This window comes from Protopterus annectens, chromosome 4.part1, assembly GCF_019279795.1.
Source record: "Protopterus annectens isolate FY-2018-M chromosome 4.part1, PAN1.0, whole genome shotgun sequence".
NCBI classification, from domain to species: domain Eukaryota; kingdom Metazoa; phylum Chordata; order Ceratodontiformes; family Protopteridae; genus Protopterus; species Protopterus annectens.
This window is the reverse complement of record NC_056734.1, coordinates 835,482,209-835,508,408: the sequence shown is the minus strand read 5'-3', so window position 1 is coordinate 835,508,408 and position 26,200 is coordinate 835,482,209. Positions and strand designations below refer to the sequence as shown.

At 44.7% G+C, this 26,200-nt stretch overlaps 1 protein-coding gene across 1 annotated transcript in view; it reads right to left on the bottom strand.

Annotated features, from left to right (window-relative positions):
• WDR24 (WD repeat domain 24) overlaps positions 1–26,200 on the bottom strand; it is a 640,974-nt gene that overhangs the window by 544,321 nt on the left and 70,453 nt on the right. Inside the window, exon 3 of the mRNA XM_044070612.1 lies at positions 8,188–8,365. Within this exon, the coding sequence (XP_043926547.1) occupies positions 8,188–8,365 (178 nt within the window). The remainder of the gene's footprint in view (positions 1–8,187; positions 8,366–26,200) is intronic.

The window sequence follows — 26,200 nt, the reverse complement described above, 5'->3', positions numbered from 1 at the left end:
GGCCTGAGAGATACTCTGTCTTTGTGAAAAACCAAGTACGGGGGTTTTACTGACAAAGCTTGAAGCTCTGAAACTCTTCTGGCAAAAGTAATCGCCACCAGAAAAGCAGTCTTCCATGATAGAAACTTTAGATCACATGTAGCCGCCGGTTCAAAGGGGGAGGAAGTTAAGGCGCGTAACACCACATCGAGATCCCAAGGAGGTGCAGGATGAGAAATCGGCGGTCTTAACAGAGCAGCACCTTTCAAGAAGGTCTTACACAATCTGTTGCTCATTAAAGGTGGGTTTATGGATTCGTGAAAATTTGAAATCGCTGCCAATTGGACCTTGATGGTAGAGACTGAAGAGCCTTGATTGAAAAGAGAAGTTAAAAATTTTAGTACTTTTGCCACGGGAACAGAGATGGGGTCCAGGCCCCGGAGTTGAGCCCAAATAGCAAATCTTTTCCATTTGCTAGAATACAGTTTCTTTGTAGCAGACTTATGGGCCGAAGATAATATGTGTACAACCTCTGGATCCAATATATGACTCCTGACTATAGTCGGAAGAGGAGGAGCCAAGCCATCAATTTTAAGGTGTGCAGGGACTGGTGGAATAGTCCCGACTGATGAACTAAAAGGTCTGGGATCTGATCCAGGAACCATGGACCTTCCAGAGCATATTTCCGAAGATAGGGAAACCATACTTGACGAGGCCAGTAAGGAGCAACTAAGATCATCTTGCTCCCCAAGAGAGATGCCTTTTGGATTACCCTGGGAAGGAGAGGAACTGGAGGGAAGGCATAAAGCAAGCCGGTGGGCCAAGGACGGGCTAGTGCGTCCATGGGGCTCTTCCCCGGAGCCGGGGTTAGGGAGAAGAATTTTTGCACTTGATTTAGTGGAGTCGCGAAGAGGTCGCAACACGGAACTCCCCATTTGTTGAAGATCTGACTTGCAACTGTCATGTTCAGAGACCATTCGTGAGGAGAGAGGATGGTTCTGCTCAGTCTGTCGGCTATCACATTGGACTTGCCCGGGATATGAGTAGCCACTAGAAAGCGATTGGTCTAGACTGCCAATTCCCAGACTCTCATGGCCTCTCTGCAAAGAGGATAGGATCTGGTCCCTCCCTGTTTGTTCAGGTACCAGACTACGGACATGTTGTCTGAGTGAACGGCAATTACGCCCTGAGGGAGATAATCATGAAGGGCTTGAAGGGACAGAAGTACTGCCCTCATTTCTAGAATGTTGATGTGAAGTAGGGTCTCTTCCGGGTGCCATTTGCCTTGGACTGACCTGCCCAGGGAATGCTCCCCCCCACCCCATCTGGGAGGCGTTCGTGGTCAAAGTGGCCGCAGGAGGAGGTGGAACAAAGGGTCGTCCCCAATCCAAATTGGAGGGCACTAGCCACCAGCGAAGGTCCTGTTTGCAAGCAAATTCCTGACAGGAAAAGCCTAAATAAATTAGTACTTAGCCCAGCCAAGTTGAGACCACGTCTAAGCTTGTAAGCGGCAAACGAGATCTGGGGGATTAGTGGTGGTGCATCCTGGGATAAGAAATAGCTCAGCCAATAAGAGGCCTCGCTCTATAGCATAGCGTGCCGAGTCGGAGCCGAGGGATCGGCTCTGAGCCCATCAGTACAGAATGTAGGCGAGATAGGATCACATAACATCAAGCTTTTAGTTCATTTTTAAAGTGTGAAGTGTGGGAAACTGAACGCAAGTCAAGGGGAAGTTTGTCCCAAGCACGGGCAAGGAAGTGTTTATAGAGTAGTTTGCCTACTGACCTTTTTGGGTGGTAGACAAAGTAATTGTTGGTTAGAAGTACGGAGGGTCCGCGTTGAGATGCAGATGGAGACTAAGGAAGATAGAGATGGACAGAAGGAGGTTTTATGAAGAATAGTGTGTGGCATATGAAATTGATAAGATAGGAGAAATTGGGGAAGTTCAAACCATTAAAAAGAGTTTAAAGAAATGCAGTGGTGTGAGTTGTTTGGGGAGTTAGTAATGAACCTGGCTATTTTATTGTAAGTCTGTTGGAGTTTGTTTAGAGTGGAGGCCTGGATATTGGTAAGAACTGGTGAGGCGTATAAGAGGGAGGGGAGGAGGAGTGCCTGGCCCTGGGTAAGTCTAGATTCAGGGGTTAGGAATTTTTTGTTCCGATATAGCAGACCTAGATTCTGTTTTTTTTTTTTTTTTTTTTTTCTTTTTATATACACTGGAGTATGTGTAGGTTGAACTTTAGTTCATCATCGACAATGACCCCTAGGAGTTTTGTGTGGGTGTCAAGGTGGATAGTTGTATTGTTAGAAGATGTACTAAAAAGGAGGTTTTGTGATGAGAAAGAGAACAGGAAAGGAAAAGTAGGAGTTTGGTCTTTTTGGGATTTAGGATCAGTAGGTTGTGAGACAGCCATTGTTCAGTGGATAGTAGGGCTTGTTGGGTCAGGGAGTGTAGTTCAGGAATGTTATTTGAGATGAATATAAAAGTGTAGAGACGTCAGTATACTGAATAAGGGAGGATTTTTTTGCATGAGGTGTAAAGATCATTGGTGAAGATGTTAAACAAAAGGGGTCCCAAGATGGAACCTTGGGGGACACCAGTGGAGATGGGAAAGAAAGGTGAGGAGGATGAGAGCCATTTGACAGATTGTTCCCTGCCAGATAGATAACTATTAAACCAAGCAAGTGCGGGGGGGGGGAGGGTAGGTGAAGATTTGTGAGTTTGGATAGTAGTAGAGGATGAGAGACAGTATCAAAGGCTTTGTGGAGATCTAGGAAGAGACAGGAAATGAGTTTATTGTAGTTGTCTAGGGTCTCTACAATGATACGAGTGAAGGAGAGGAGGGCAGTGGTGGTGCTGTGGTGAGGACGAAATCCATGTTGGGTAGGGGTAAGTAAGTAGTGCGTGAGGAGGTGATTGAGAAGCTGCGAGTGAATACATTTTTCTAATATCTTGGAGAGGTGGGACAGAATGGCAATGGGCGGAGTTTGAGGGGTCAGTGGAGTTTCCACCTTTATGAAGAGGGATAGTAAAGAAAGATTTCCAAAGGGTGGGGACAGTAGATTCCAGAACTGATCGATTAATTTGTGTGTATATATATATATATATATATATATATATATATATATATATATATATATATATATATATATACACACATATATATATATATATATATATATATATAGGCAATTGAGTCAGCAGCAAGTTTGAGGAATGTAGGAGATACAATTGTCAGTGGAAGGAGAGCAAGGTCTTAGCTTGAGTACTAGACATTTGATGTAAGTAATGGGAACGGTCTCAAATGAAAAAAGTTGTGTTAGTGGGACTTGGAAGGGTGGGTGTCAAAGTAGAGTTTGGCTTAGAGGTTACCAGATTTTGGATGGAAGAGATAAAGTGTTTATTCAGGAGGGTACCTATTTCCTGAGAGGAAGAGCTAGGGTATGGGGAGGGATTAGAGGGCTTTCCAGGATAGAGGATATTGTTGAGAGTTGACCAAAATTTTCGAGGCTTTGGATTTTTTTATTTGGATTTGTTGTTAAGCTGAGCAGAGCTATAGTATAAGTTTTTGTCATTAGTTGTACGTTTTTTTGCAAGGTTCCTCAGTTGTCTGTATTTTTGAAGAAGAGGTGGTCGTTTAGTTTTAGTCCAGGTTTTCCAAGCACTATCTCTTTGTTTTATAAGAGACCTAGTCTCCTTGGAGAGCCAGGGAGCATGATTTGATTTTACTCTGATCTTCCTAGAGGGAGCTAAGGAGTTTTAGAGTATTCACGAAGATGCTATTGAAAGTGCTTACAGCATCGTTTAGGGGGAGGTGTTTTAGGATGGACAAATATATGTTGTGGAGAATGGAGTTAAACTGGGATGAATTGAAAGTCCATGGTTTTTGACAGTCTTTGATAAGATGGGGTTTAGGAATATGGGAGTAGTGTCTTAAGATGGTGGTAGGGAGATGATCACTGAGGGAGTCAGGTAAGGTGGTGGGATTATGGTATTGGTGGGGGGAATTGGTAAGGATCCAGTCTATGATGGAGCTGGAGGTGGAATTTTTATGGAAGAGAGTGGGAGATGTTATAAGTTGGTGGAAGCAGTGTAGGTGGATACGGAGTTGGGGGGGGGGGGTGAGTCGGTTGTGAGTTTGGACCAGTCAATGTTGACATCACCAAGGATAAGTGTCTCATATGGTATGTTGTGGGAGAACCAGGATAGGAAGTTTTCAAGAATGTGCAGAATGTTACCAGGAGGAAGATAGATAGAGGCAATTGCAAGTTTTTTGTGGGGATTCAGATGGCAGTTAAGGATGATGATTTCAACTGGAAGGAAGTCAGAAATTGGGGAAGGGAAGGTGAGAGGTTAAGGTTGTTTGAGTACAGGATGGCCACGCTACCCCCTTATTTTACAGGTCTATCAGATCAGAAGATATTATAAACCTGGTGGGAGTATTTCACTATTTGAGATTTGTGGCTTGAGCCAGGTTTCAGATAGGGAGAGGATGTGAGGGGTATTGAGTGCTATCCATGAGTGCAGGTCAGTAACTTTATTTGCTAGACTTTGAATATTCAAATGAGTAAATATTCAAGTATTTGGATGGAGATGATTGTTGTGACTGAGGATGGTGACTGTTAGAGGAGTAAGATGGGGCAGTGTAGAGGTAGTTTTGGGGAGAGTGAGGGTGGGGAGAGAAGAAGAGAGGCCAGGGTTGGGATGGATATCTCCAGAACAAAGTAGGTTTTTAGTGAGGAGAGAGAGAGAGAGAGAGAGAGAGAGAGTGTGTGTGTAGTAGATGCTAAATGGAGTTTGTATAGTTTTGACTTAGCTTTGTGGGAAAGTTAAGCCTGTATTATGGATAGTTTATATAGACTTGAGGTAGAGGTAGTAAAAAGATTAGGGGAGCTAGTAAAAGATGAAGTAGTTGGATATATGTTGTATGAGTGAGAAGTTGGTGAACACAGGAGTGGGTCAGAGAGATTGGAGTGGTAAGAGGTTGAGATAGAGAGAATTAGGAGTAGCGTAGAAGATATTAGAAAGTAATACATGTTGGAATAAAATATGGTCAGATAAGAGTAGGTAGAGACAGTGGTATAGAGGAAGTGTTGACAAGATTGATGGATTAGTAAGGTGGTTGTGGCAATAGGCAGGAAGTGGAATTGTAGTGGCTAGTGGGATAGGAAGGGGAGGGATAGTTAGGTATAAAGGTAATTGTAATGGGGGTGGGTGGGAATGGGGGCAGGGTAGGGGAGCGAAGCGAGCCCGAGCGTAGCGAGGGCGAACGGAGTGGGGCTAGCACTCTGGTCAAGATGAAGTCAGAGAAACAATCGGAAAAAGATAGTGAAAAACCTAGCTTGAGAGACAAGGATATAAAGTTTCTAAAGGTATAGTCAGCAGAAATAAATAAAAAGAAATAAAATATGAGCAGAAGTATGCTTACAAAAGGACACTAGCCTCAAGCTACAGAAGTAGATTTACTTGAAGCAAACCCAGTGCTGTATGGTTAAAATAAGCTACAATAGAGAGGGACTTTGGAGGGGGGGGGGGTGTCTTACTAGCAGCTAAAAGCAGGGCAAAAAATAAAAAAAAACATTAATATGTAAGAGTCTGAAGACAGTAAAATAGGGCAGGTGCATTAACAAAGGCAGCTATAAGTGAGGCTAGAAATGAATTCAGGGAAGGGTAAAGTACAGGACAGGAGAATATACACAGAAAGAGTAGGAGGATAGTGGATAACCAAAGAGAAAGGATAGGAGCTGCTGGCGTCTGCCTTTCATGGCGACTAGCAAAAAAAAAACACTAAATTCCTGTTGTGCTTATAACTTCTAGCATTAATTAAAGATTAGCTTATCATGTAGTAGTTATTCACTAGGACACATACTTCAGTGGTATTATTTTAAGCTTAAAATGGTGGCTTCTAGACCGATGGTTAGAGTTGCAGGGCATCTGTTAAGGTCTTCAAACCTGTGTTGTCTGTACTGTGGCCAGGAGAAAACCGCAGGGAAAAATCCACTAGGGCTATAAAAACAGAGAGGAGGGGGATTAGTTATGAGCAAGTAATTCAGGAAAAGAGTGAGAGACAAAAATACCATGGGTAGAGAGAAAAAAAAAGTAATACAGGTAGGCAGAGGCAGTATACCAAACATTAATTTCCATTGTACGAGCGTCTTACACACATAGCTAGCTAAGAACACAGCAGTGTTTACACCTATGCATAAAGTAATGCAGAACAACAGTGGTTAACAACAGCACAGTGTAGACATACACAAGGCAATAATTCACAAAGCAGGAAAACAGAAATGCAGGATACTGAGGACAAGAACAATTGGTACACTTTCAGGCAATAGGTCTTCCTTTTACTTTAGTACTACACCAAGACATTGCAGTGAAAATACTACAGATACATCTAAATGTGAAGTTAAGGTGCTGGTGCTCCTTGCAACAAGAAACTTATATCTGCACAGGTTAGTGTTCAAGAAATGATAAAATTAAGATGAAGCTGTGTAATACAAGTGCACTATTTAAAACAAATACAATTTTTAAATATATAATTATATAAAAGCAATATCGACAACATTCACGTGTACTGTATATAATGCAGGTCCCATCCATGCCGTTTACTTTTTGGGGTCATGATGGCAAATGACCAAACCACACCAGCAATGGTTAAACCCTGCACTACCAACAACCAAATATTTATTATAATAAACTAAAAAACTTTCCGGAGGTTAAAGACAGGTTATAGTTTTAAAGTTATAGTTTTAAAAATATTTATTATACATTGCTAAACATCAAACACCAAAACCTCTGTGTCCCACACAGTACAGAAATGTACACTAAGCTGATAACTACTCATCCACCACATCTGTTCTGTATTTCCATACTTAACGAAACTGCAGCTGCACCACTTCTATGTGCTGCAGGATATTGTTTGAAAAACAATTTTTTGAGGGGTAAGTAACTTCAAAACAGAAAGTCAGCCACACTTCTTCCACAGTAATGTGGTAATACAATGCTTTAAAATCTCCTTAAGTAAAGGAACACTCATAGGTTCATAGGATGATACTAGGCTATTGGCCCGGAGGCTCTTATAAGCCTAGCCAAGAATTTCACTCATTTTATAAAACATTAACTCCCATTAATGACTTGCATGGACAAGGATACAAAATATGGTACCAAAGTAATCTCAAGTTCCAACAGAAAGTGAATGCATCGTCTGAAACATACACCTGAATGTTCAACAGCTTTCTCTTACATACTGTTAATAAAATGTCAAAACTTGGTAATGAAAGGTTAGATTATGAACCACGGTTTACCTGCAGAGACTAAAACCACTAAACTACATATTCATGGAAGAACTTCTTCTTCTTCTTCTTCTTCTTTCAGCTTTTCCCGGTTAGGGGTCGCCACAGCGGATCACTTTGTCCGCACATTGAATGGCAGTGGAGTTTTACGGTGTCGAGTTGCCAGCCCGGCGCCCAACCTTCCACAGAAGGCACACTCACACGCACACCTAGGGCCAATTTAGAGTGTCCAATCCACCTGCAGCATGTCTTTGGGATGTGGGAGGAAACCGGAGCACCCGGAGGAAACCCACGCAACCACAGGGAGGACATGCAGACTCCGCACAGAAGGCACCCCAGCATATTCATGGAAGAACAATATGCTAAAATATTTTAAGTTTATTTCTAGAAACAGGGCATCATTGCACAAAAACACACTGTAGTCAATTAGTTTTGTAAGTTACAGCTGAAAATATTTTACTTTCTCAGAGTGACTTCACAACACAATAAGGTTAGCACTATGAATCTGGCAATGCTATCTAATAACAGGCATGCATTCATCTTGAAGGAAATTATAGGCTAAGCATAGACGGTTATATAAAATGAGTCTGCCACCAACTGACTTTTTCTTCCAAAAAGGCTTGTGCTGATGTGCAGAAGGTTGCACAAAAAGTTGTGATGAGAATATACAGTGGCCTGCGGTAGTTTTGTATTTCATCTAGGATTTTTGTCATGGGATTTCAGATAAGGATTCCCTCTTTATTCTCTCAAAATGTAACATATATCTTAAATTTGAGACACTTGGCAATGGTAACAGGGCAGTACCAGTTCATATGCTATGATAAATTGGGTTCTAGTGGCAGCATTATACTACTGCATTAGACTGAACTATACTTTGTAGCATATTTTTGCCATGCAATGTCCATTAAGGTCTACCTGTCATCTGGGTGCCAATCACAGCAAAACACTGGGCCATTGTGTGCTGTAAACATCCTTTCACATCGGTCTGGACGTCTGATATCCCACAGTTGAACATTTCCATTCTCAAAACTGGCAGCAAATATGAAATGATCTCGGATATTGAACTGCACATCCCTTACACTTTCTGACTGGCCTGAAAAACAAAAAGCCGAATATCCATAAAAGCACATTTAAAAAAAAAAAACAATTTTTGACTACTATAAATCCACAAACACCAAATACAGAACAGTTTTTGCCCCCCCCCCCCCAAGACTGTACCACTCAAGAAATTCTAATGTACTAAACGTGCATGATCTGTGAAAAGCCTCTGAAAACATACTAACTACATTCTAATTCACAAAGATGCCAGATGAGTCGATTAGAGAAATCCAGTGATCTTCAAGCGCTAGTGCTTGTCACTATGGATTTCACCCATCCTTCCTAACTCATTTTCTTTATCAGCCTGTGGACCTACACTGTAATAATGCCTCAGAATACATACTTTACAGCCTTACCACTCACTATGTCCAACAGTACCTCGTTCACTGTGTCTTCACCTGCTTCCCCAGCTGCCACCTATATCTGCCTACTCCTTTTCTTCCCTTCCTCTTCCTCTTACTTGATCCCTGATGATCAGACTGGCAGTTAGTGCAGAGGATTAAGGCTATGAGCTATTAACAAGCTGCTTCCTCTGCAAAGGTACAGATTTTGATTCCACCTCCATTTGCATATCGTGCGACTGTGAACAAGTCACTTAACCACAAGATGCTTCTGGGTCCCCCCTGAAAAGGGAAACTTGCTTCCAGTGGGCTTACCTGGTTAACAAACACATATAAAATGCAGTTAACTCTGAAATATATTCCCTTCTCTTCTCTTCTGTAAGAAGAGCACAAAACGGCATTCCCTTCGCTCTTTTGGTTAACGGTGCTGCCTACCTTATGCCAGCTTAATCTGCAGGCTTCCTAATGGTTAAATAAAGACTGAATTCAGCTTCTCTGCAATCCATGCCACAAACTACACATTCTACCATCTCAACAGCCTTCATTCACTGTGCTTTTATAAAGCTCTGCATACTTCAGGCCATTAAAAAAAAGAGAACCCCTTCATTCTTTTCCTCCTCTGCTCTTCCTACTATCAACTTCCCAAGCATGCATGTTCCTTCTGTATACTCAGACAAAATGCACGGTCTCAGAATTTTCTGCATTAAACTCCAGCTACAATTTACCTATCTACCCTGCAAGTCATCACAGGTCTCACAGGAAATAGACTAGCTGGTCTGAGACTACAGTACAGATTTGATGTTCAACATGCAGAGAAATTTCATTCACAAATCTCTAGGAATTTTACAGCAAACCTTGTCCTTGCTATAAACTCTGTGGTCTTCTACTATATACTGGCATTTGCCTGACCATTTTTTTAGCTGCCACAGGAACCAGGCTTGTTTCTGAAGAACTAGAGACCAACACTCATTCTTGCAATCACTAGTGTGTAACTGGCTGGCTTACCTCCAGAAAGACAAACTGCCAGTATATCAGAGATTTCCCTCTCTCCCAAAATGCTGAACTTGGTGTAAATATTTCAAGTAGACAAGCTGTGTGAGTGCAGCCATGACATCAGAAGGAGATGCAGGGATTTTGTTTCCCTCCAAATAAAACAAAAAAATAAAATGCTTTTTTCTTGTGAAAGTTGCTCCCAAATGCTGTTCGGATTCTGCAGCTTTGGTTTACAGTATTTGTAATTGCACTGGTATGAGAATCACAGATGAGTTGAATACTTGTTGTGACTAGCAAATCAGGTCAGGTACTTCTTATGGGGAGCTTCTTTTTAACACCATGGCAGGAAGTATGCTAGAGAGTAATTCTTATGATATGCACAGTCCTTCTTAAATCACTTGACATTTTAGTTTAGGTTCACAGCTTCTTACTAGGCTTACAGCCAAAAAGGACACAGAGATACTCAGACCCATCACTCAGTATGGATAGGAGACTAACAAGTGCCCCTCATTACGTAGATTTAGACCAAATAGCCCACGTGAAAATTTGTAGTTACTCACTTGTTATCTAGAATGGTTTTAAAGGTTGCTAGGGAAATAATCTGCTTGATATGCAATGGCATTCAGTTCCAGAAAGGGAAGACAAATTGGGTTACACATTTCTTGCATGATCTGGTATTACTGACGTGGCAGTACAGGTTTAGATTTCTACAGCTGGGGTTTACTCCACCAACATTTCTATTTCGTTGAAGGGAGTGCTGGGTTGTTCATAACACAGAAGGTTAAACAAAGATCAGCTCTCAGAAACCCATATAACACAGGCTGCGTGGGCAGGACTTTCATTCAATCCAAGTAGCCAATGGTATTGAGACCAGAGATTTTTTTTTTCTGGTGAGGAAATGTTGAGGTCTCGAGTCAGTTTAGATATTTAGCGAGGTACATACTGTAAAGGGCATTATATCCAATGATAGGCCTAATAAGGAAAGAATAAAGTGGGATTAAACTTCTTTGGACCCTGAGGGGTTACCATGAAAGATAACTTGTGCAAGCTAGACTTACCCAAAGACAACAGAAATGTCAACACAGGTACCCAAATAACTGATAAGAGTGTCTGACTTAAGTAGAATGTTATCATGTATGCATAGAGATGCTCTATTTATCAATCAAAACATTGCTCTAGTTCTTGGCAAGAAGGTAAATGACCACAATTAGCACAACAAGCATTTGTTTGGTCTACATCTTGCACAGGAATTTAAATATCAGAATGGGATCAGATATATCTGTTACAAGTTTGCATTCATCAGCATACAAGGTTAGCCCCAGTCCTTTGCAAACAGGAGGCGGCCCAGGTCAGAACCATATGGAAAACCACTGGTGACATTTTTCTGGGTAGAACAAATACTTCCCAAACCTAATGATATGGCTCTGTCATACAGTCAATCACCTGTCCAGAAAACTATGTACAGGTTAATGTTAGGTAAGAAGGTCTAGTCAATAATCCCAGTACCGTCTCACAAATAAAACTAGCGAGGCTAACACTCCTGTGATTACCAGGATCAGCACAGGGTACACCTGTATGCAACGGTAATACAACATCTGTTCACCACACTTCAGGGGTGTGACCCATGGGGACACTCAGGTTAAAGAGTTAATGGAGGCATTTGGTTAGGTACAGCTATGTGCTTCTTAGCGGACTTCAATGGATATTGCCAGAATCCACGGAAATGAAAGTTATGCACTTATCATAATGGTAGATCTGTATACATAGTTGCAAATCCTTCACATCTAGGAATTACACCAACAGTACAAACTCAACGCAACCACTAGACATTTCCCAGGTTATTGCAGCCCCAGGCTATCACAGTCCTCTCTCATTACCTATTAACCCCTGCACCCAAGGGCCCAACCTCCAGATCTTTAAAGCCCAGAAGTCAGAGCCTATGCAAAAAAGAAAGAATGCACATTTCAGCATAAGGAAAAAAAAAACAGTCAGGAAGAAAGAGCGGCTTTAAAACATTCTGTCCCATCTCCTCTGGAGAGGAGGACATGAACAACTGCAAAGCCTATCTTACAGATTTCATCTGTCCAAATATAACCTAAGCTGCCTGTTGACATCCATGCAATGCTGCAACTATTCTCCTTCATTAGCATAATTTGGAAAAAAACATGGAGCTTGACAGCGATTTACATTGCACTCTGTGGCCACCTTAGGAATAAAGGAGGGATTTTAGCAAAGGAACTATTTCTGGAGAAGACAAGGTGCAATGAAAGAGCACTTTATGCCTGCAACTGACATCTTTTGTGCTGAAGTTAGACAGGAAGACAAGGTGGTCCAAGTAGCATATTTCAGTTCTAGGGAAACGGTTTCAAAAGGAGGCAGAGCAAGTTTTGCCAGCACATAATAAAGGTCCAAAGGCATGAGAAGCTATTTGACAGGAGGATGGAGAAGAAACAGTCCTCTCAGGAAGGTTTTGCAAACTTTTTGTACTTTCGAGGAGGGCAAGAAGAGACCATTGATCTCCCAATGAAAGATACAGAGGCTGAAGAAAACATGAGTCAAGAGTAAGAAAACTGGGCAAGTAGCTCCACAATAGAAGGAACACAAGCAGTGAATGGATAAAGATATGGGAATGTGGCCAAGCTGAGAAATGAGACCATTTTGAATAACATTTCTTCCTGGTTTCTGGTCTATAAGTAGAGGGTAAGATCTGGACCACTGTTACTGGATACAAAAGGGTCCCTGGCCATCACTAGAACCTGAGAAACCACACTATTCACTTCAGGAAGTTAAGGTCCGAGTATGGCTTTCCAATGAGATGGGATCAGAGACTTTTGGTTGGTTTCATCAGGAAAGGCCCGTCCATGAGGTGAGGCCAAAAAAGGGGGAACTGTATTTGTCAGAGCCAAAAGGGAGCCAGTAAGGATGAGTTAAGCTTTGCACACCTTGGTTTTCTCAAGGGCTCTCAGAAAGTACAGCTGTGTACACTTGCCATAAATGTAAATGTTTGAGTGTATTCACTGTTGCAGTCCTAACTAATGGGTTATCCGCTCCCGGTAGCCCTTGGCCACAATACCAAAGGTAAGTAAAAATGATGTTGGCTGCCGTTGGTTGTAAAGGACGTCAGGGTGTCCGATACAAAAGGAGGCAGCCGTTATCAGTTCCTCAGTCTTTCTTGCCAAAACAGTCAGAAGCCCCCAGAAATAAGGTTAAACCAAATGCAAATTTGGCAAATAATATCCAATTCAGCCTGCACCTCGGGAAAAGAGAATAGGATAGGATCAAAAAAGGGAGAAGGAGGGAGGGAAACCAGGACTGCAACAGTGAATACACTCGAACATCTACATTTACACAACTGTACTATGTTCATCATGTTTCACTGTTGCAGTCTTAACTAATGGGTTGATTACCAAAGCCCAGAGAAAAGGGAGGAGGAACCAAAAGGGTTGGAGAGAACGCCCTGCAACACAGCAGTGGCAAACCCTGACCTGGCTCTGGAAAACAGAGGCAAATTATGATGTTTTGTGAAAGTGTGAACAGAAGACCAAGTGGCAGCCTCCAAAATATCTTTAGTAGGGACACCTCTTAAAAAGGTTGTGGAAATGGAAGCTGCTCTAGTTGAGTGGGTCCTAACCCCTTGAGGTGGAACCTTGCCATGAAAGGAATAACAAAAGGAGATGCAATGTGCAATCCACTTGGAAATGGTTTGCTTAGAAAGAGCCTTGCCCTGAGCCCCAGGGGCAAAATTGACAAACAACTATGCTGATTTCCGAAGGTCTTTAGTCCTGTCCAGGTAAAACCTGAGCTGTCTGTGCACATCAAGAGAGTGCAGGATCCTTTCACCTTTATTTCGAAAATTAAGAAAGAAGGTAGGAAGGTGTGTGGACTGATTAAGAGTCAATCTAGAAACCACCTTAGGCATAAAACAGGGATTGGTTCTCAAAGAGACCCTGTCTGTATGGAAAATAATAAAAGGCTCCACAGCCATCAAAGCCGGCAGCTCCGAAACCCTCCTTGCTGAAGTTATAGCCAAGAGGAAGGCAGTCTTCCAAGAGAGAAACTTTAAATCTGCAGTGGCAGCTGGCTCAAAAAGGAGGAAGAGTGAGTTTGTCTTGAACACAATGAAGATCCCAGGATGGAGTAGGTGCCCTTCTGGGAGGTTTTAAGTTGCAAGCACACCTGAGAAACATTTTCATCAGGGGATGAGAAAAAATGGGTTGTTCAACAGAACAATGAGCAGAAATGGCAGCAGCATGGAGCTTGATACAGGAAAAAGACCACCCTGAAGCAATTCAGCCTGGTATTCCAGGATCAGAGGTAGGGTAAGCTGAGAAGATTCCCCTTTAGCCTGCATCCACTGAGAGAACCTTTCCCAATTGCTAGCATAGGACTTCCTAGTGATAGGCCTCTTGGCCACCCTCAGCACATCAACCACCTGCTGGGAAAGGGAATAAGATAAGGAAGGAGTCATACAATGAGCCATGCTGTCAAATGACGGGACTGAAGATGAGGATGCAGAATGATTCCCCCTTCCTGAACCAAAAGATCTGGCTTCAGAGGAAGATGCCAAGGAGGAAATTGGGAGAGACTGCGATGCAGTGCATACCAATGCTGTCTGGGCCAGTCTGGAGCTATGAGAAAAGTCCTTGGTCGTTCGTCCTTGATCTTCAATAATACTCTGGGTAGAAGAGGAAGAGGAGGGAAGGCATAAACTGATAGCAACGTCCAAGGGAAGGACAGAGCATCCACTCTCCAGGCTCTGTTGTGATTCTGTCTGGTGCAAAAGAGAGGGAGAAGATGGCTGTCTGGGGAGGAGAAAAGATCCACTTGAGGTGTGCCACAACGTTGAATGATTCTGTACAAAACTGCTCTGTTCAGTTGCCACTCGTGGGGATCCAGGGTTTGCCTGCTCAACTGGTCTGCCAAAACATTGAGCCTTCCTGGAAGAAACTGAGCTAGGAGATGGCAGGTCCAGGGATGCTGCCAAGGACCAAATATTCATGCTTTGTCTGCACAGAGGGTAAGAGCGAGTCCCTCTCTACTTGTTGATGTATCACATGACTGTGGTGTTGTCTGATCTTACAAGCAGGGTCCCTGGAGAAAAAAGATACTTGAAAGCTAGTAAGGCCTGTTGAACAGCAATCAACTCCTTTAGATTTATGTGCAAGTGCATCTGCTGGGCGTTCCACCATCCCTGTATGCATCTGCCATCCAGGTGTGCTCCCCAGGCATAGTCCGATGCATCTGTAGTCAGAACTTGAGTGGCAGGAGGTGTCCAAAAGGGCATGCCTTTGTTTTGTAGACAGGCTGTTGCCCACCAAAGAAACTACGTCTGCAGAGATGGAAGCAGAGGGATAATCATATCCAGGTCCTGTGTGTGTGACACCAAATGTTGAGGTACCATTGCAATTTCCTCATATGCAGTCTTGCATATGGAATCATGAGAATACAAGATGCCATGAATCCCAGAGCTCGCAGGTATTTCCTTGCAGGGAGCTGGGAGAGGCTTGCCAAGTCTTTGAAGTAAACTGAAAGAGTTGTCTGCTTCTCCTGGGTGAGATATATCATCTGGGGGGCTGTGTTCAGACTTGCTCTCAAGAATGTTATCTCCTTGAAGGGTACCATTTTTTTTACTTTTCCTCATTGAAAGTGTAACCCAGGGAAGAGAGAAGAGTCTTTACGAATTCCAGATCCTTTAGCAGTTGTTCCTGAGAACTTGCTTGAATCAGACAGTCGTCCAGGTATGGGTAAATCTGAAATTTTCTTCTGCCTGCAAAAAGCAATGACTGGGGTCAGGCACTTTGGCTTATCTAATGCTCCCAGAGTCTTCGCAAAGGGCAGCGCAGAGAATTGGTAATATTGCTTGCCCACTCTGAAATGAAGATACTGCCTGCAGCTTTCCCTGACAGGAATGTGCAGATAAGCCTCAGAGATCCAAGGTTACCAGCCAGGAATCCTTTTCTAGCATTGGCAGCAACAGATGCAGAGTGAGCATTTTGAACTTTGGAATTACTAGAAAAGAGTTCAGAATGGAAAGATCTAGGATAGGACGTCAGGTGTCTTCTTTTTTTGGAACTAGGAAAAGCCTGGAATTAAAGCCCTGGCCTACCTGCTGAGCAGGAACCGATTCTATTGCTCCCAGATGAAACAAAGACAAAAATCTGTTTTTCTACTTCTGCCTTTTGGTTTGGAGGAATGTCTGGGAATCCCTTGGGAGCTGGAAAGGTGTGGAAGGAAAACTTGTGTCCCAGGGACACCGTTCTGAGCACCCATTTGTCGTCTGTAATAGAGGCCCAGTCATCTGAAAAAAGGGCCAATTTCCCCCCTAAAGGACTCTCCAGGCAAGCAAGAACAGGCAGAAGTTGCAAAAAGTAATTGAGTGTGTTTTAAATGAGATGCAGGCTTGGAGCTTCCCACCTTAGAAGTGGAAGCCTGCCACCGCCTAGACCTTTGAGGGGTAGCTGCTTGCCCCCTGCCACCACCTAGACCTTTGAGGGGTAGCTGCTTGCCCCCCTAGAAGATTTGTAGCCTCTAGTCCCGGAACGGTTCTGTCTGCTGGTATCAGGAAAGGTAAACTCTTTGGAAGGGTAATTCCTGCTAAAGTGGGGGGGTTGAACTTGCAGAAAATCTGGGCTTAGCTTTATCCTCCATCTTCTTAAGCACCTCCTCATCTTTGCTGCCAAAAAGATTGTCTTTATGCAAACGTACATACAAAAGCTAAGCCTTGACAGGTTCTGGAAGAGGCTGTTCTCTGAGCCAAGCATGCCTTCTACTAACAGATCCAGTAGCCGTAGCCCTACTGGAGGCCTCAAGGATGTCAAAACCACAATGCAAAGAATGCTTATTGACCAGAGTGGCTGAATTCAACAAATCCTGCATGTCTTTACGCTCTGCTAAAAGAGGTACACACCTACTATTTTAGACTTAATAGCCTCCAAGGTATGCTGTTGGTACTTCAGCATATGAAAAAGGAAATTGGTAGCCCTAATAAAGTACAGTTTTGTACCTACCATAAATGTAGATGTCCGATAGGAATGCATCTGCAGTCCTTACAAATGGGTTGTCCTGTCGTCAGGCAGCCCTTCGGTCGGCCGGATTCCAAAGTCTGGGCCTGGCCTCGGCTGGTGTCGCACTTCACCCGACATCATAGCTGCAGTTATTCGGGTATAAAGGCATCAGCCGACGCCATTTTCCTCAGTGTTTCTTGCCCCAGATACCAGGTGCCCTCTAGGAAGGCTAAATTTGGATAAATGCAAATGATTCCAAATAGTAGAGAGCAAACAAAAAATAGGCATGTATGTACATATATACAAACAAATACACCATAATAGATTCCCCCAGCTAGCTACAAGATGGGCAAATACCGTAGGAGTACCACAGAGGGGAAGGAGGGTGGGTAATCCTGACTGCAGATGCATTCCTATCGGACATCTACATTTATGGTAGGTACAAAACTGTACTATGTCCTTCAAGGATGCATCTGCAGTCCTTACAAATGGGTAGAATACCATAGCAAAACTGGGGAGGAGGAGAAATAAAATTATGGTGTAGTTAAGATCCCTTGCAAAACAGCAGTGGCAAAACCTGCTCGGGATCTGGAGTATAAAGGTAAATTATAATGCTTGGCAAATGTATGCACGGAGCTCCAAGTAGCAGCCTCTAAAATGTCTTTGGTAGCCACTCCTCGTAGAAAAGCTGTGGTAGTGGCTGTAGCCCTTGTAGAGTGAGGCCTGATGTTTTCTGGAGTTTTCTTTCCATGGTAGGAGTAACAAAATCTAATGCAATTTCCTATCGACTTAGAGATTGTCTGTTTTGAAATTGCTTTTCCTTCCATTCCTGTTGCATATGCTACCAGTAGCTGGTCAGTTTTCCTATTGCCCTTGGTCCTGTCCAGGTAGTAGCGTAATTGTCTATGCACATCCAAGGTATGCAACAGCCTTTCTCCCCTGTTCTTTGGGTTGGGGAAGAATGTAGGTAGGTGGATAGCCTGATTCAAGGATACTCTGGAGACCACCTTAGGCATAAAAGTAGGATTAGTTCTCATGGATACTCTATCTTGGTGGAAGATCAGGAATGGCTGTACTGCCATTAGTGCCTGTAGCTCAGATACCCTTCTTGCTGAAGTGATTGCCAACAGGAAAGCAGTTTTCCATGATAAGTATTGTAATTCTGCTGTTGCTGCTGGTTCGAAAGGAGGAAGTGTCAATTTTTCTAGCACAAAGTTCAAGTCCCATGCTGGCAATGGTGGCTTCCTAGGCGGTTTTACATTTTAATTCCTCTCAGAAACTGCCTGAGCAGAGGATGTGAGAAGACTGGAGGATCCAAGTCGTATTCTGCTGAAATAGCTGATGCATGAATCTTGATGGAAGAATAGGACAGGCCTTTGTGGAAGAGCTCTGCCAAGTATTCCAGGATGTTGGCTATGTTTACCAGTGACACATTTTCTCCTTTTGCAGTACTCCAAATGAAATATCTTTTCCATTTTGCTGAATAATTCTTTCTTCTTGAGGGTCTGCGAGCCTCCAAGATAATGTCTTTTACCCTTTGGGATAAATTTGGGTTATTTGTTCTTATGCATTGTTCCAGGCAGTTAGCTGCAGTGTTTTCAGGTTTGGATGCAGGGTGTTGTAGTTGTTCTGTGTTAACAGCAAGGGAACAAGGGGTAGGTGCCATATTTGTTCCCGAGACATGCTCCTCAGTAATGGGTACCAATGTTGTCTTGGCCAGTCTGGAGCTATCAGGATGATCCTTGGACTGTCCTCCTTGATCTTCAATAGCACCTTGGGCATCAAAGGACGTGGTGGGAATGCATATGCTGTCAGGTTTTTCCAACTGAAAGATAGGGAGTCCACCTGCCAAGCAAGTGGGTGGTACGTCCTTGTGCAGAATTTCTTTAGTTGGTGATTGCGTGGGGATGCAAATAAGTCTATTTGAGGGAGTCCCCATTTTCTTGTAATGGTTTTGAAGATGTCCGGATGCAGCATCCATTCGTGGGCATCCGTGGTAGTCCTGCTTAGTATGTCTGCTAGAATGTTTTCTTTTCCTGGTACAAAAATTGCTTGTAACTGAACGTTGTAACTCAGGGCCACATTCCAGAGATCCATTGCCATCCGGCATAGAGGGTACGAATGTGTGCCTCCCTGTTTGTTGATGTACCACATAACTGTGGTGTTGTCTGTCCTTATCAACAGTTGACCTGGTCGAAGAAATGGTCTGAATGTCTGAATTGCCAGTTTTACTGCCAGCATTTCCTTTTGATTTATGTGTAGGTGCAGCTGGTCTTGAGTCCATAAGCCTTGTATGCAATTGTCTAGCATGTGGGCCCCCCAACAGAGGTCTGAGGCGTCCGTGGTAATGGTTTGGCTTGGTTGAGTGTTGTGGAAGGGCAATCCTTTGTTTGATTGACAGGCCTGAGCCCACCATTGGAATTCTTGCTTCAGGCATGGAATTATTGGAATTTGGGTTTCTAGGCTGTGCTTGTTCTGAGACCATAAATTCCTTAGGTACCACTGTAACTTTCTCATATGCAGTCTGGCATGTGGAACCAATATTATGCAGGATGCCATGAAACCCAAGGCTTGCAGGACTTTTCTTGCTGTTAGATGGTTCTGCTTTGTTAATGCCAAGAAGTATAGAGGAGTTGCTCCTGTTTTCTACTGTTAGGAATGCCATTTGCTTCGATGTGTCCAGCTCTGCACCCAAGAAGGTTATCCTTTGGGATGGTATCAGCCTTGACTTGTTTATATTGACTGTGTATCCCAGGGCTAGTAGTAGGTAAATGACCCTTTTCAAGTCTTCTGCTAACTTGATTTTGTTGTCCGCTTGTATCAGGCAGTCATCCAGGTAAGGGTAGATTTGGATTCCCTGGAGCCTGCAATGAGCAATTACTGATGCCAGGCATTTCGTGAACACTCTGGGCACAGTAGATAAGCCAAAGGGCAATGCTGAGAATTGATAATGCTCTGATCCTGCAAGAAATCTGAGGTATCTTCTGCAATTTGGTCGTATGGGGACGTGCAGGTATGCCTCCTTGAGATCTAGAGTTACCAGCCAAGACTCCTTGCCCAGCATGGGAAGAAGCTGCTGTAGGGTCAGCATTTTGAATTTTGGAACAATGAGGAATGTGTTTAAAGCGGACAGGTCGAGAATAGGTCTCCATTTGCTTTCTTTTCTTGGTACCAGGAAGAGTCTGGAGTAAAATCCCTGTCCTTGCTCCATAGATGGTACCTTTTCCACAGCTCTCATTTTTAATAATTGAGATATTTGTTTTAGAGCTTCTGCCTTTTGATTTGGAGGTAGGTTTGGCATTCCTCTCTTCCCTGGTAGAGTATGGAAGTGAAACCTGTAACCTTGGTCTATTGTCTGCAAAATCCACTTGTCTCTTGTGATGTAATAAGAAGTTATGTACCTACCATAACGTTCCATGTTAGTTGTCTTCTCTCGCCTTCTTTCTTGCTTGATGGGTTCGGAGCCGATCCTCGGCTCCGACTCGGCACCTGCTAAGCTCGAGAGTCACTTTTACCAGCTCGAGGCAGCCCCATATCCCATGATGCAAGGCGGTAAGTACCCAGATCTCGTTTGATGACAAAGGGCAATAGCACCAAGCATAAATACTTCCCAAAGGAAGAAAGAAAGCCTACAGGATGAAAGAAGGACCAGTTCTGAATGGTCTTCAGCATAACATTCTCTTGTAGAAAGGTCTGTCCAGGCCTGGGGGAAGGAGGGAGGGTCGCAAGAAAGAAGGCGAGAGAAGACAACTAACATGGAATGTTATGGTAGGTACATAACTTCTTAATGTTAAGTTGTCAATCTCGCCTTCATTCTTGCTTGATGGGACCGCGTCCCTAGCACCTCTATCCTGGGTGGCTCAACGGAACAGACTCTTGAGGACTGTAGAGCCAAAACTGGCTCTGTCCCTGGAGGCCAAGTCCAATTTGTAATGGGAAACAAAAGTATGAGGAGTGGCCCAAGTGGCCGCTGCACAAATAGTGTCTAAAGGAAGTCTAGATTGAAAGGCTGTAGAAGTAGCTAAGCTCCTAGTTGAATGTGCTTTAGGTTTTGAGCACAGCTGTTTTCCCCTGAGCAGATAAATTTCAGAGATGACAGAAGAAAGCCATCTAGATAAAGTCACTTTAGAGACAGGAAGGCCTTTCCTGTTATCCGCATAGGAAACAAAGAGTTGATCAGATTTCCTAAATTGTTTAGTTCTGTCCAAATAATATCTGAGTTGGCGGTGGACATCAAGATAATGTAATTTTTGTTCCGATCTGTTTGAATAGTTTGGAAAAAATACAGGTAGATCAATGGATTGATTCAAATTAGCCTTTGAGGCGACCTTAGGCAAAAAGGTCGGATTAGTTCTCAATGATACTCTGTCCTTGTGAAAGACCAAATAGGGGGGTCGAACCGAAGAGCATGAAGTTCAGACACCCTCCTGGCCGATGTAATAGCTACTAGGAATAATGTTTTCCAAGAAAGAAATTTTAGGGAGCAAGAAACAGCTGGCTCGAAGGGGGGAAGAATCAAGGATGTCAGCACTAAATTTAGATCCCATTGAGGAGGAGGATTCCTGATTGGAGGCTTTAGCAGGAAAATTCCTTTCAAGAAGGCTTTACAAAGCCTATGGGACATGATATTGTGATCTGCGATCCCGACATGAAAGTTCGAGATAGCAGCCAGTTGAACTCTAACTGTGGAAGAAGAGGAGCCTGCATGAAAATTCTCTGCTAAGAAGTCCAAAACTGCCTGAACTGGGGCAGTGAAGGGATCGATATTCTTGGCTTTAGCCCAATAAGAGAAACGTTTCCATTTGCTTGTATAAATCCTCCTGGTAGAGGATTTTAAAGAAGCTACTATGATGTCTCTAACAGGGTTAGAGATCAAAGGAAGCCTGGCTAAGGAAGGAAGTGGAGCAACCATGCTGAGAGGTTGAGAGAAGGGATAGACCGGTGCAGCTGACCGGATTGGTGAACCAGAAGATCTGGCACTGGGTCCAGATGCCATGGCTGCACCAAAAGGTGACGATGGAGGAACGGAAACCAAATTTGTCGAGGCCAATAAGGAGCAATGAGAATCATTTTGGCTCTCAAAACGGTAGCTTTCTGGATAACCTGAGGGATTAGAGGAAAAGGAGGAAAAGCATAAAGAAGTCCCTGGGGCCAATCCTGGGTCAGAGCGTCTCTGGTAGGATGGCCTGACAGAGGGAAGAGAGAGAAGAAGTCTGGGCATTTGCTGTTTTGGGGAGTAGCAAAAAGATCGCAACATGGGCGACCCCATTCCAGAAAAATCTCCTCCACTATAGATTGCTTGAGAGACCACTCGTGAGGCATGAGAATAGCTCTGCTCAATCTGTCCGCTAAAATGTTGGTTTTCCCAGGGATGTGCGTTGCTACCAGAAACCGATGAGAGGAGATCGCCCATTGCCACAGTCTGAGCGTTTCTCGACACAAGGGGTAGGACTTGGTTCCGCCCTGTTTGTTGATATACCAAACTACAGACATGTTGTCTGTGTGGACTGCAATTGTCCCTACAGGAAGAGAGTCGTTGAGGGCTTGCAACGTTAAAAGCACCGCTCTCATCTCTAGGACATTTATGTGCAGGTGGTACTCGAACGGTTGCCACGTCCCATGAACCATCCTGTCCTGATAATGCCCCCCCCACCCAATCAGGGAGGCATCCGTGGTGACAGTGGCTACCGGGGATGGGGGTACAAAGTGTCTGCCTTGGTGAATCTGGGGAGAAGTGATCCACCAAGCAAGATGATTTCTGCAAATCTGTGTCACCAGAATGTGGTGACGCATTGGAAGTTGTTGGTAAGACCACTGAGTGAACAACATCCACTGAAGAAGGCGCATGTAGAAGCGAGCCAGGGAAGAAGAGTAATGGCCGCAGCCATGAGACCTAATACTTTTAGAACCATTCTGGCCTGTACCTTCTTGTTGGCTAGAATGATCCTGACATGACTTTGAATGTCTGAAACTCTTTGGTCTGTAAGGGTAGCTGACATCCGAACAGTGTTTAAGTTTGCGCCTATGAAAGTAATAGACTGGCAGGGCAATAAGGATGACTTTTCGAAGTTGATCGAGATGCCCAAATGAGAACAAAGATTTATTGTGTAATCCCTGCTTGAACAAGCTGATGCCTGGTGGTGGCTGACAGGAGCCAGTCGTCGAGATACAGAAACACCTGGAATCCTTGACGTCTCAGGTGAGCCGTGACCACTGCCATGCATTTGGTGAACACCCTGGGGGCTGTGGTGAGACCAAAGGGCAGGGCTCTGAACTGGAAATGACTGGACCCCAGCTGAAAGCGGAGAAATCTCCTGGAGCGTACGCATCCTGAAGATCTATTGAGTACATCCAGTTGTCCTTCTGCAAGAAGGGTACAATCGACTGAAGAGTGACCATTCGGAATCTTGTCTTCCTCACAGACTTGTTGAGTCTGCTGAGATCCAATATTGGTCTCCAGTCTCCCGTCTTTTTGGGGACCAAAAAGAACCTTGAGTAGATTCCGGGCTCTGAATGGTCTGTTGTAACTGGCTGAATGGCTCTTTTTTGCAGTAGTTTTGAGACTTCCAACTCTGCAATTTCCCTTAGACCGGGTGGTACGTCTGGGAGGGAATTTGAGGGATAGAAAGGACTTTCCTCGAAAGGAATTATGTAACCCTCGGATATGATCGACTGTACCCATCTGTCTTGAGTGAGAGAATGCCAGGCTTCTGGGTACAGTGATAGTCTTCCCCCGACTGCCTCCAAGGAGGGACAGCCGGGCAACATCTCAGGGATGCTGAAAGGGCTTGTCAGAGAGAGACTCTCTGTTTCCCTGGTTTTGTGCCCCCTCTGCCTCTAGAGCGGCGTCTGTTGTTGTTACCCCCTCTGCCTCTAGGGGTAAACTGACCACGTGAATCCGGCGTGACTCCTTGGGATTTGTGGAACCACATTTTGCCACCCTTCTGTCCTTTGGGATAAGGTCTAGAAGGGGTGGAAAACGGACTCCTGACAGAAAGAGTTTTGCCGTCCTGCTCACACCTGGTCAACGTTTCCTTCACTTGAGGGCCAAACAAAGCTGACCCATCAAAGGGAGAGTTTGTGAAGGACGCCTTAAAGGGATCTGCAAAATTACATAGTCGCATCCAGGCTTGGCGTCTAAGAGCCACACCTGTACCTGCGGCCTACTGCTCCATCAGCAGCATATGATATAAGCCGCATGGAGGAGTTTGCAATGGAGTTAAGGGTTCCTAGCTGAAGCAATTTTTCCTGAGCCCCGCAGCTGTAGGATCCTGCACAACTTCACCTAGCTCCTTAAGGATATCCCTTTGGAGTCTGGTGAAGTGACAAAGATAGTTCAGCGCACGCATAGCAAAGGTCGCTGAAGAAAACATCCGCTTACCATATCTGTCCAGGGTCCTAGAGTCCTTATTAGGAGGATGGACAGGATGCGGAAGGATCTGCAAGTTCCTTCTTGGTGGCAGCCGCCACCACCATGGCATCAGCGGGGACACCCTTTGTAAGGAATTGCTTGTCCGACGGGGCAGTAATAAATTTAGAAGGCCTCCTAGGGACAGGCTCTACAGAGTCAGGAGCAGTCCACGCCTTTCGAGCAATAAACTGCATAAGGGGGTCGAAAGGCGGAGACACCCAGGAGGTGGAGGGCCGAGATCCAAACGCCTCCAGGTATACTGACTCATCCTCAGAGAGATTGTTGGTGGGCCAGTTTCCCCTCTGTCTAAGGAGTTCTAGGATGTCTGAGAAGGAGACATCCTCAGAGGGGGATCTTGGGGATCCCTCTGACTCATCTAAGTCAGTATCCGAAGTGATAGACTCGGGGGAGTCTACGTATTTCCTCTTACAAGTCCTCTTCCGCGGAGGATCACCCGACAAATCAGGAGAATCCTCAGAAGAGGGGGATATTCCCAGTGGGGAAACCTGAGGCGGAGGATCTCTGGGTACGGGAGCAAGAGAAGTGGCAGAGATGTCAACAGGCACTATAGAGGGAGGAGCTAAGGGAACAGACTGCTGGCTGAGTCCAGAGGCCAGCACACTCTTCATCACCTCAAAGGCTCCCCTCCCAGGGAGGTCCGAGAGAACCGCTCCGAAGAGCTAGGAACTCCAGGACCCACCGAAAAGGAAGGCTCCGAGGCAGATGTCGGAGCCGAGCTCACCAAGGCCGAGGCTCCAAGGGGAAGAGCGGGGTCGGACAAGGGACCGATGCCACTCACCCCCTCGGAGGAGACCAGGGAAGCCCGGCCACCGAATCCCTCTAAGGAAGGTCTCGAAGAGGAGATAAGAGTAGAGGCTGAAGGAGCAGAAGGGGGTATCTGTCCCTCAGCCGTAGCAGAAACTATTCCCGAAGACTCCAACTCCAAACTCTGGGGTAGAGTCGAAGGAGGAACTGCAATGGGGTGTGGACTAATAGTCGTCTGCTGAGACGGACTATGTAGCATTTGGGCCAGTGCCTGTGACTTTAGTAGTCTACTGACCACTCTCTCCAAATCATGGTCAGAAAGCCTGGATGACCTTGAAGATCGTCTCCAATGGCTCCGCTCCGAGAGGAGAGGCGAAGCCGGAGCCGAAAGTATCGGCTCCAAGGAAGGGGACCTAGACCTCTTCCTCGAAGGAACCATTGGAGCCGATGAAACTACTGAAACTGTCGGAGCCGACAACTTATCGGCACCGACAGGTAGCTTCGATGTATCGGCTCCAGCCGGAGCCGATACGGCCATAAATGTAAGGGTGTTGGAGCCGATCGGAGCCGACACCGATGCCTGGGCCACATGGTGGTCGGAACCGATCGGAGCCGACACCGAAGTGGTCGAACCAGAGTCGGCACCGACAGCCATCGGTGCCGAAGGTTTAGGTAACCCAGAATCGGCTCCAGTCGGAGCCGATCTCGACTCTGAATGAGTCGGAGCCGAGGCCACAGGCTTGGACACAGAAGCCTGGGCCTTGGAAGACTTAGAAGTCTTAGATGGGGCCGACTTAGCCGGAGAGCCCTCCGGCTTAAGAAGGCCCCTCAAAATCAATTTATTTCTTCTTTCCTGCAGGACTCTCTGGCTAAAAGAATGACATATAGCACAGGAGTCCTGCAGGTGAAGAGGCCCCAGACAGTACAGGCAAGAAGTGTGACCGTCTGTCAGAGACATCTTCTGACAGCACGAGTCACACTTCTTAAAGCCTGAGACCCTTTCTTTAGACATGGTGTAAAACACACACACACACACCAGTCCAAGAAATTAAATGAATATACCAAAAGGTATCACTAACAGACACACACACACACCCTAACGGGGGGGGATGGGATGGGTTTTAGTCTGACTAAAAGTTTTGAGGAGACAGGGAAATTTTCTGTCAGAAAGGAATTAAAACTAAGTTAAAACTAATAATTTAAGGTTTTTTTGTAAAAAGGGGCTAAAATAGTAAAGTAATAATTCACTTACCAGGAGCTGGTAAAAGGAGGACCTCATCAGCGAAGCGGCAAACGAGATCTGGGTACTTACCGCC